The following is a 12,143-nucleotide window of genomic DNA, read 5'->3' as shown; positions in this document are numbered from 1 at the left end:
GGCATCCGAGGAAATACTACAGAATAAATCTTAATCAATCAATGGATTTGAAAATGCCTAATTAAATCGAAAGAGATGTATGCATAACATAGGGATTAAGATATTGGGGATGCCGCGCGGATTGCATGCATTTTATGTTTTAATTCCTTCGACTTTACAAGAGAGAAGGGCATGCATGCATGATCTATATCATGGACTTAATTTGTGGGAGGATTAAGGTCGTCGATCATGAGGAGCCAGCCAGTGATGGAAAGAAGGAGCAAGAGTGAAATCACAGTACGTAGGAGAGATCATTTTCCATCAAGCACCACTGCTTACCGTCAAATGGAAAGAGCTTAATCAATAGAATGTAGTGGTCATGGTCGCATTTTGTAATAATATAATCAACTTGGATACATGCATGGATCCAACCTCTCTAATTAATTTGCGAAATACATGACATGGGGTTGTGCAATTTGTAGGGTGGTGGCAGACGTCATGTCAAAATCTTTAGGGTTTTATTCCTCATCGAATCTGCAATCTGCGAGTTGTTCTCATTTGCCGTCTTGGGGTTAATATCATTTGATTGTTACTTTTTAGGAACAACCAATCCTGTTTTCCCTCTGTGCTTGATGAACAGACTCTGTTAATTACACCCCAGAGCATATAGATCCACGTACCCGATCGATGAAGAATTGAGTGCTCAATATTATGGCATCCAGTAAGAGCTCAGACGAATTGACCCTCGCAAGTACTGATCATAACCTGGATAGAGCTCACGATCATAGCAGCAAAAGTTACATGCATAATGTGATGAGAAGAGATTTGACGACGTCTTTTTTTCACCATCTTAAAAGCCACCTTTACCCTGTACTTGGAGATGCACCATTGAATAATTGAATCAGGTTATATGAATTGGTATGTCTCTGTGTCTACACACACACACACACACACCCTGTACTTTGGGATGGACCATTGAATACTTGAATTAGATGATCTGAATTGGTATGTGCGTCTATATATATATAATCTATTATCATCTCCTAATCTTTCTATTTTTACCCATTTCGTGAATAATGAATTTTCTAAATAGATTTGTAGTTCAAAATGAATTTTAAATTAAATCATATCTCAACATGAACTAGTTGATTTAATTAATTGAAATACAATCTAAATAACAGTAAAAACATTATTTAATTTTAAAAAGATATTAAATTAATCTAGATTTAGCTAATTATTACCAAGTCTAAAGGCACTAAATAATTGTTTTTCCCCCGTTGAACTTTCTCCTACTACTTACCTCACGAATAAGAAGGCAGTAATTACTAGAGTCTGAATCCGTTTGGGATCAGTACCACTCCATCACGAGCACCATAACATGCTCACCCTTTCCTAGCATGCATGGTGTGGCCTTGAAGAATAGTCTACAGAGAAAAGATATGGGTCACTAACAGGCATTCATTCGGAGGGGAACACGTTTTAATGATTACTCAATGTTTTTTCCATGGAAAATTACCAATCCTTTGCGAGAATGCTCAAATATCTCTCCCCATCGGTCCTGTTTTGTTGGATAAAATGCAAGCTGTAATATATCAGGACGTCACAAGTAACAGCCAGCAGCAAATTAAACTAGCTAGGGCTAATTTGATCTCTGAAATTCCGTTGCATGGACGCACGTACTTAGACCCGGCTTTTATCTGTTTCGTGTGTTGAATGAATATATTATATATAGATTCCAGGAAGCAAACAAAACTTGGCATCTTTAATATTTGTACCGCCAGCCAACCTCCCTCTATCCATCCATGGTTAAACAAACAAACACGAGCGTTGAAGAATATCGTGGAGTGCCCCTCCGATATTTATGAATAGAGAGAAGATGGATGAATAAAGACAAGAAGGGAGTGGTTTGGTCCAAGAGAGTGGCAAGGCAACGGCAGCCCACAAACGGTACTGTCCCATAAAATCAAGAAGCAGCTGCGAAACATACAAGAAACGAGCACCCACTTCGCTAGCTAGGATATTACTACCTAGCTAGCTTTGACTCGTGCAATGGAATATTGAGACCTTGTCATGCCCTCCTTTGCCGCATGCAAATTCCCTTCTTAATTACTTTACTGCATGTTCTCTCTCTCTCTCTCTTTTTTTTTTATATCAGCGTGATGCGTTAGGATAGATATTAATCCAAAAGTCACCACCAGTAGTTGTATATATATGCCCGCTTTCCATCGCTTCACCATCCATCCAGACCCAACACTAACAAACCCCCTCTATTCTCTGCCTTTCTCATTTCTCGATCAGCCGCTCGGTTCTTCCCCTCTATTCACCCCCGCTGCCGAAATGGAGGGGACTCGTCGGCGATCGACCACCACCACCAAACCCTTTCGTAAATTAACTGATCACGACGAAAGTAGTGCATTGACTGGCCCAAAAGCATCCGATGCATTACCCCTTCCTTTATATATAACCAACGCTCTCTTCTTCACCGTTTTCTTCTCCGTTGTTTATTTCTTGCTTACTCGTTGGCGTGAGAAGATTCGCAATTCTACTCCTCTTCATCTTCTTACTCTCTCCGACATCGTTGCTATTTTTGCCTTTGTTGCTTCTTTCATTTATATGCTTGGTTTCTTCGGCATCGACTTCGTTCAGTCCCTTATCCTCCGTCCTTCTCCTGATGTCTGGGCTGCCGAAGACGACGACGAAGATGAAGAAGATCTTCTCAAAGAAGATGCCCGCAAAGTTCCCTGCGGACAGGCTCTTGATTGCACTGCACCACCACAAAAACTCGCCGTGGTTCCTTCCCCTCCCCTCAAGCCTAAAGTTGTCGATGAAATCCCATTTCCAACCACTTTAAAAGAAGAAGATGAGGAGATTATCAACTCTGTGGTGGCTGGAAAAACCCCGTCATATTCACTCGAGTCTAAATTGGGTGATTGCAAGCGTGCTGCTGCAATAAGGCGTGAGGCTTTGCAGAGGATTACTTGCAAGTCTTTATCTGGATTGCCCTTGGAGGGTTTTGATTACGAGTCTATTTTGGGGCAGTGCTGTGAGATGCCAGTAGGGTATGTGCAGATTCCTGTAGGAATTGCTGGGCCTTTGTTGCTTGATGACAAGGAGTACTCCGTTCCAATGGCCACAACTGAAGGCTCATTTATATGCTTGGTTTCTTCGGCATCGACTTCGTTCAGTCCCTTATCCTCCGTCCTTCTCCTGATGTCTGGGCTGCCGAAGACGACGACGAAGATGAAGAAGATCTTCTCAAAGAAGATGCCCGCAAAGTTCCCTGCGGACAGGCTCTTGATTGCACTGCACCACCACAAAAACTCGCCGTGGTTCCTTCCCCTCCCCTCAAGCCTAAAGTTGTCGATGAAATCCCATTTCCAACCACTTTAAAAGAAGAAGATGAGGAGATTATCAACTCTGTGGTGGCTGGAAAAACCCCGTCATATTCACTCGAGTCTAAATTGGGTGATTGCAAGCGTGCTGCTGCAATAAGGCGTGAGGCTTTGCAGAGGATTACTTGCAAGTCTTTATCTGGATTGCCCTTGGAGGGTTTTGATTACGAGTCTATTTTGGGGCAGTGCTGTGAGATGCCAGTAGGGTATGTGCAGATTCCTGTAGGAATTGCTGGGCCTTTGTTGCTTGATGACAAGGAGTACTCCGTTCCAATGGCCACAACTGAAGGCTGCTTGGTGGCTAGTACGAATAGGGGTTGTAAAGCGATTCATTTATCTGGTGGTGCTACAAGCGTGTTGTTGAGAGATGCCATGACTAGAGCACCTGTTGTGAGGTTTGGAACTGCTAAAAGAGCTGCTCAATTGAAGTTCTACTTGGAGGATCCTGCCAATTTTGAGGATGTGTCCACGGCTTTTAACAAATCTAGCAGATTTGGTAGACTTCAGAACATTAAGTGTGCTCTTGCTGGCAAGAATCTCTACATTAGATTCTCCTGCAGCACTGGTGATGCTATGGGCATGAACATGGTTTCTAAAGGTGTTCAGAATGTTTTGGACTTTCTCCAGAAAGATTTCCCTGATATGGACGTTCTTGGCATCTCTGGTAAGCTAGCTTCTTTGCTTGATTCTATGTTCATGTTTTGTTCAGTTGTTATTTGTATTGAAACTGATGTCTATATATATATATATATGCTCTTTATCAGGAAACTACTGTTCTGATAAGAAGCCTTCCGCTGTCAACTGGATTGAAGGAAGAGGCAAGTCAGTAGTGTGCGAGGCAATCATCAAGGGTGATGTAGTGAGGAAGGTGTTGAAGACTAACGTGGGGGCCTTGGTAGAGCTTAACATGCTCAAGAACCTTACTGGTTCTGCCATGGCTGGAGCTCTCGGCGGCTTCAACGCTCAAGCTAGTAACATTGTCTCTGCTATTTATATTGCCACTGGCCAAGATCCTGCGCAGAACGTAGAGAGTTCTCACTGCATTACCATGATGGAACCTCTTAATGGCGGAGAGGATCTTCATGTCTCAGTGACAATGCCTTCCATTGAGGTAATTCACATTGATAATTCCTATCTTACTCGCTTGTGCTCTTTAAATCAGACATGGCAATTGACATTGTTAGATGGTTGTCGGTTGTTGTGGTTGGTATCTAATTTGCTTACATAACGTATCATTTCAGGTTGGTACAGTTGGAGGAGGTACCCAGCTCGCATCCCAGTCAGCATGCTTGAACCTGCTCGGGGTGAAGGGTGCTAGCAAAGAGACACCGGGAGCAAACGCAAGGCTTCTGGCCTCCATTGTAGCTGGTTCTGTTCTCGCTGCAGAGCTCTCCCTCATGTCCGCTATTGCAGCTGGACAACTTGTCAGTAGCCACATGAAGTTTAACCGGTCAAAGAAAGATGTTTCCAAGGTTTCTTCGTAAAATGTACATTTGAGGGCTCGATTGAGGCAAGAATGCCCTGGGACGGTGCAGAGATCCATAAGACGAGTCATATGATGAACTGTCGACTAGGCACCTCAGAAGACAGAGAGAGAGAGAGAGGACAGGAAAGGAAACAGAATAAATGGATAGCAGCATAGAAAATGTTATGTGTATTCTCTTTCGTTCTTTCTTTCTGTTGTTTTCTTTTTTTCTTTTTAAGGAGTATATTCTGAAAATTGTGTAAAATTATCCAAACATTTAAAGCGATTGTCTTCTTGTTCATGAAAGATTCTACAGCCCGTTAAACACTTGAATCTCACCTCCTGTTTCTTTTGTCCATGCACTACATATTCTCTGTGATTTGATATCCACATCACAGAACACATAACAACAACCTTCTTTTAGGTTTGCATCCGCCACCCACAACCAAGTGATTTTTCTTTAACTTTTTTTATAAAAGTTTTATTAATTTTTAATAATATAAGTTCATAGAGTGTTATTTTTTTTAATTTTATCTTTAATTTTTTTATTTGATTTATTTTTCATTTTAATTTAACCTTCTAATCTAAAAAATTTAGTTCCTTTTAGTTTTTTTTTTATTTTAATTTTCATATTTATTTTTTATTTTATATCCTTTTGTCTAATTAATTTTTTCTTCTATTATGTTCTTTAGTGTTTATTTACTTTACTCTGTCTAAATTTTTTTTATTCAATTTCAATGATGACTTCTATATATATATAATAAGAAAAGCTAAAACATATAAGAAAAATACTCTATTTTTTCTCATAAAATATTATAGATTACTATAGTATTTTTTTCATATTGTTTTTTTTTCTTAATATTATGGATTGCTATAGTATTTTTTCATATTGTTATTTTTCTTAAACCATTTTTTTCCTTTTCCTTTCCTTTCCTTTAGTTATGATGTTTTTAAATTATTTTTATTATTTTTATTTTTTTATATTAAGATGGTTGAGCTTTGTATTTTTTTTAAATTTCATCTTTCAATAAAGTTTAGGGTGGTTTACAAGTTTGTCGAAGTAACCTAGATGGTTTCAATTTATGGATTTGGTGGGTTTTTTTAAAAAAAAATTGAAGTTAGCTTTTTTATAGTCTATTTTTGTTCTCATGTTGTTAAAAAAATAGTTTTAAAGAAAAATCATGTTATTAGATTTTATGAAGTAACAAAAATTAAAGGAAGTGGGGAAAACCACTATTCACCCAACAAAAATTTGTAATCCACAATGTTTTTCTTTTTGAATTTTTGTTATGATTTTTTTAAATATATTTTTATCAATTTCATCTTTTAAAATTGAGATTTTTGAAAATTTAGTTTTTTTAATTTGCTTTTTTTATTTTTTAATTTTATCTTTATATAAAGTTAACATGGATTACGGGTTTGTCAAGATAATCCAAGTCATTCTAATTTACGAGTTTGATGAGTTATTTTTTAATTGAACTTGAATTTTTATTATTTATTTTTTTCATATAATTAAAAAAATAGTGTTAGAAAAAAATCATGTTATTAAATTTTATAAAATAACAAAAATTAAAAGTTGTGAGTAAACCACTGTTCACCCATATACATTGTATTATGAATGACAATAGTAATCAACAATGTTTTGTTTTCTTTCTTTTTTGCTTTTTTGTTTTTGAATTTTTGATACAATTTTTTTTTGTTGATTTCATCTTTTAATATTAGAATCGTACATAATTTGACTTTATAATTTGTTTTTTTTTTTTTATCTTATCTTTCTATAAAGTTAATATAGTTTGCTAGGGTAATCAGTGTTTTTGAATTTTTGATACAATTGTTTTTAAATTTTTTTTTGTTGATTTCATCTTTTAATATTGGAATCGTACATAATTTGACTTCATAATTTGTTTTTTTTTTTAATCTTTCTATAAGGTTAATATAGTTTGCTAGGGTAATCAGGATTGTCATGATTTACAAGCTTGGTGGAGGTGTTTATTTATTTTAATTGGATTTAACTTTTTTATCATTTATTTTTCTCTCTTATAGCTAAAAAAAAATAGTTTCAGAAAAAAGTTATTAGATTTTATAAAGTCCTTGAACCTATTCACCTTTTTAAGTGATTGACTTGGTTTGTTGGTCTAGCAAGTTTAACTTTTTTAAATTTTTTTTTTCGTTCTAAGATACTGGATGAATTAAGAATTCTCTTTTATAATTGGTTTTGTTTTATTTTTTATAAGGTTACTGTGATCTTAAAAAAATCTTGATTTTAGGTTGATGTTTGATTTTATGATTATTTATTTTTGTTATCATATAATTAAATAAAATATAGTTTTGAAAAAAAAATTATAATCCCAATGAATTCTATAACTCAATTCACATCTTAGGCATGCTAGCCTAACTTATTCAATTCATAGGTTTGACGAGTTTATCCATGGATATGATATGTTTTTTTTTTAATTTTATTATTTAATATTAAATTGGTTGGGAAATAGACTGTATTATTGATTTTTGTTTGTTTTCTAGGGATAATTGTCTGAAATAAGTGTCTATATTTTAAGTTGGTATTTAATTTTATAATTATTTGTTTCTATCATATAATTAAATAAAAAAAATTATGAAACCTATTAGAATCCAATAATTAAATAAAAAAAATTATTAAACCTATTATAATCCTGAGCCGAGTTGTGAGGGGCTCGACATCAATTTATTGTCTCAATATTTTTTTAAAAATTATCATTTTAAAATTTTTTAAAAGTTAAGTAATACCTTTATCAATTATTAAATTTGCATTTAATCCTATGAAATGAATTAATTTAAATGAATGGAGCCCTCACACACGGTTCAAAATTAACTAACACTATGGAAAATTGTGGATGGCTTTGATAACTTTTTGACATTTACATATATATATAATAACAGGATAGTAGGATACAGTTGGTTTCCTATGACGTGAAGTTTGGCAAGTGGAGGTGCACCCCCCTGTTCTTCATATGGGCTGAGGTCAGAGTCACCATGAGTGGAGTCAATTTACTACAACGCTACAAAATAGTTTGGTGAAAGACAGAGTATAATTAATTACAACCATTGAATTAGGAAAAGAAACAAATAAGTGCGTCCATCCATCCCAGTTGAAATAATATAAAGGAAAGAAAAGGGGTTGCAAAAATGGGTACAGAAACAATGCAGAGCACATAAATACTGCTGTTCGTTTTTCTTCTCAAAAATATTCTTTAAAAAAACTTGAAACTTGACAGAGTATAATTAATTACAACCATTGAATTAGGAAAAGAAACAATTAATATTCTTTTAGATTTTTAAATCAAATATTAAAAATAATTTTTTAAAAATAAAAAATATATTATTTTAGTATATCTTTAAATAAAAAAACATTTAAAAAAAAGGCTGGAATTTTTCAATCTTGGCAGCGGGCTGCGAAGTTGACTTGAACAAAAGCGAGGGATCATTTGACCTGGACCGCTCGCCATTCTTCCCGGTTAAAAACAGAAAGAAGGAGAGACAGTTAAAGGCACTCCGTGTGGAATAATCCATCAGTGGATCCCTGATTATCATGATCTCCCCGCTATATATATATATATATATACACACACTCTAAACCCTGAATCTAAAATATCTTGCTGGGCTTGTGGAGGGCCTCCACGTAGCTTGTTTGAATCTATGTTTGAGCCGAATAAATTGGGCCTTGTCTGCATTTGCAAGGCCTTTGTTGACGGGCTTTAATGTCTCAATTCATGCTCCGTTTTGTGGGCCTCAGCTTGTATCTGTCCACCCGAAGAAGAACGCAAACGAACGACGCGCTAAGTAATCAATGAATGGAGGAGCTCTAAAAGGCAATTACTTTACATCCTGGGATATCTGCGTATAGATAGTGGTAACCCATCATCTTTGATTTCATTTCATGGTGCAAGGCATCATCTCTACTGCTATTATTATTATTATTATTATTGTGCCTGTGCGTGGACTGAGTGGAGTGATGATATATTCTATCGGTCGTCTTCTGCTCCTTCTTCATGGATTTCTAGTCTTTGATCTCATGTGTCACGTCGGATTCTGATCTTCTCTTAACGTTAATGGTCAAATAAAACAAACCCTAAGTACTTGCATCCACTCAAACACAGCTACATAATTATTCTGTTCTTGATATGTAATCGATCCATTACTTTGCTTGATGTCTTGATGGTAAAATTAAGATTGAAGAAAGTGGGAAAATAATAAATACTCAGTGAAAATAGGATGCAGTACTGGTATATTCAATTTTTGTGGGTCCTAAATAACCCAATTGTTCTAGTACTACCATAATTTACTCGGCTATAACTATTGCTGATTTCAGAATGAAAGTAAGAAAGAATCATTATGGTTTTGTGGCTATAACTATTGTTGATTTCAAAATGAAAGTAAGAAAGAATCATTATGGTTTCGTAATAGGATTGTTTAGAAGTCAGAAGGTTAATTTGGTATGAGTGATTGTTGACAGGTTGATAAAATTAATCTATTTTTTACCGGTTAAGATTACTTATGAATATGCAAAATTAGCGAAAATGTTTATTAGCGAGATTATCTGATTGCATGAAGTGTTAATATCAATAGTTTCGGATAGAGGCTTGTAGTTTACATTACGATTTTGGATGAAGTATAAAGAAACTATCTGCACTAAAGTACAGTTGAGTACAACTTTTCACTGTTAGACAGATGGTCAGTTCGAGAGGACTATTCAAATCTTGAAGTAAGTTCCTACCATTAGTGAGATTTGCTTACAACAATAGCTCTTAGGTTAGGATATAAATGATGCCTTGTAAGGCTTTGTATGGTTGAAAGTCTATATTGCTGATCTGTTGGTTTAATGTTGGTGAGAAAAGGCTTTTGAGACCAATGTTAATTCTTATTACTTCAGAGAATATAAAAGTGATCAAGAAGAAACTTCAAATAGCTTATAGTACAAAAAACTACGCAAAGAAGAAGAGGCATGACTTAAAGTTTTCTGTGGGTACGTATTTTTAAAGGTATCACTGACTAAGAAAGTGTTCAGGTTTGGGAAGAAAGATAAGTTAAGTCCTTAATTTATTGGAGCGTATGATATTTTAGAGAGGGTTGTAACAGTTGCCTATAGGTTAGCACTACCACTGAACTTGTCTGCTACATATCCGATATTCTATATTTTCATGCTACAGAAATACATGTTAGATCCATCTCATATGTTAAATGTTTAACTAATTGAGTTTAAAGATGATATAACCTTATGAGGTACGACTAGAAACTATGATGGACCAACAAGTGAGGAAGCTTAAATCGAAGGATGTAGCTTCAGTGAAGATGAAGTGAAAATGTCATTCACGTGAGGAAGTGACATGGGAGCTCGATCGAGGATAAGATGCGCGATGAGTATTCTCATCTTTTTTATAGTCTTAATAAATGTTTAGCTTTCTGTCAGGTTTAGGGTTTAGAACTTTTATAAGACAAGGAAATTATAATATTTTAATATAAAAGAGAAAGAATTGATAGGAATAGGTAATAATACCTTTAAAGGGATAGTTATTAAGTATAAAAAAAATAATGGGAATTGAGGTAATTGCATATGAGTTGATAAATATAAATAGAAAAAAAATTAAAAGAGAGATATGAAATTAGAGAGAGAGAGAGAGAGAGAGAGAGCCGGGAGGAGAGAAAATAAAGGAAAAGAAGGAATAGAAAAAATAATAAAATTAAAAGAAATAAGTTGTTAAGGTATTTTTTATGCTTTAATATGCATAAGAGTTGTTATTAGTTAAGATTTTGAATTTGATGAAGATTAGGGTTTCAAAGATTATGTTTTGGGTTTAATTGATGAGTTGATTAAAATGTTATGGATTAATTGTTATGGGTAATGGTTTAATTGGTTGAATTTTAAATGATTTTGTTATGAATAATAATTTTAAGATTAACTGGTTTAATTGATGTGTTGGGTGTAAGAGTATTGAGAAACCATGAAACATTCTTGTTGGAAATCTAGATAGTATGGTTTTGAGGTTGAAAATGATGAATTTTAGTTTGGTCCTTCAATTTTAAAAATTTACAGTTTAGTCTTTGAGCTTTGAATAAGTAGCAAATTAATCATTGGAGCATAATTCAAGATCATAGACATATTTGAGGGTGAACAATTGGCAAAATTTTGGTATAGTTATAAATTTATAACACTTGTAATTTGATCTTTGAATTTGATAAAATTAAAATTTACCTCCCAAAAATATAAGAAAATTATAGAATGGTCCCTACCTGGATTTTTTTTACCAGATTGGTTTGATGAATAATTAAGGTTTATTTGGTGAATTATTATCATTATTATGATTTTTTTTATTCTAAATTAGATTTCGAGAAAATCATTTGATTTTTGAGTTTTTAAAGAAAAATGATTGGTTTGGTTCATAAACATATAAATTTATGAGTTAGACTTTAAGTTAAGTGTATTAAATAGATTATACATTATTTTTTATTGATTTTTAGTATATCTTATTTTGTATTTAGATAATTTTGATATTCTACCTGTGAGACATTAGTAGGATTGTCTTCGATATTTACTTCCGTATTATTTGTACTTTTGAGTCAGATGAGTGAATACTTTTTTATTTGCTAAAGAATTAATATAAATACTTGAATTATTAACATAGAATTAATAATATTTCTTGGTAATTTTTATATTCTTATTTATTTATTATTTATGATTAAGCATGGTCATTTATTGAAACTAAATCTTTAATATAAACCCTTATATACTTCTGAATTGACACCTTCTTATTTAATTGATGTCATGAATTAAATCTTAATATATGAATTTTTCAGTTTGATTATGATATAAATTCATGGTATGCTAGTCAGAATACCCATACTAATAATGTAATGTTAGTTTTTGTGCATATTATATCTGAATCTTAGTTGGTTGGAGGAGTCACCAATCTCTAATGATTTATCATTTTACTGTACGAGAGTGTTATGTTAATTGCATTTTGATTGTTTAACGAGCTTTATCTTATGATATTTTTGTTATGATATATTTGAGAAACTTTAATGTAAGAACCTTAAGTCATATTTATATGTGTGTGTGTGTATGTGTGAGTTTCTCATTATTGTCTTATCTCGTGTGTATATATTGAACATTATCAAGTTACTGAGTTGATGAATTCATCCTCTCATTATTTTTTTTTAAGGCTTATAGCTTCTCATTATTTCTCATTCTTTTTGTTGTGGCTAATATTTTTTCTTTATGTCTAGATATGTTATCATATTATGTAGAACTTTGTACTGTATATATAGGTGAAAAA

The 12,143-nt window shown here is 33.6% G+C and overlaps 1 protein-coding gene across 3 annotated transcripts; it reads left to right on the top strand.

Annotated features, from left to right (window-relative positions):
• The first annotated feature begins 2,131 nt into the window (after positions 1-2,131).
• Positions 2,132-5,166, top strand: HMG2 (3-hydroxy-3-methylglutaryl-CoA reductase 2). Of its 3 annotated transcripts, none has more exons than XM_011002547.1 (4): positions 2,132-2,668; positions 3,250-4,035; positions 4,136-4,482; positions 4,613-5,166. In XM_011002547.1, exons 1-4 carry the CDS (start codon positions 2,191-2,193, stop codon positions 4,853-4,855), a joined length of 1,854 nt encoding a protein of 617 aa, XP_011000849.1. In that variant the 5' UTR covers positions 2,132-2,190; the 3' UTR covers positions 4,856-5,166. The 3 variants fall into 3 exon arrangements, with proteins under 3 accessions (XP_011000849.1, XP_011000847.1, XP_011000848.1); XM_011002545.1 differs by having other exon boundaries at positions 2,140-2,599; positions 3,139-4,035; XM_011002546.1 differs by having other exon boundaries at positions 2,141-3,121; positions 3,661-4,035.
• The last annotated feature ends 6,977 nt before the right edge of the window (positions 5,167-12,143 follow it).

Source organism: Populus euphratica, unplaced genomic scaffold, assembly GCF_000495115.2.
Source record: "Populus euphratica unplaced genomic scaffold, PopEup_1.0 scaffold190.1, whole genome shotgun sequence".
In the NCBI taxonomy this organism is placed as follows: domain Eukaryota; kingdom Viridiplantae; phylum Streptophyta; class Magnoliopsida; order Malpighiales; family Salicaceae; genus Populus; species Populus euphratica.
This window is presented reverse-complemented; position numbering and strand designations above follow the sequence as displayed.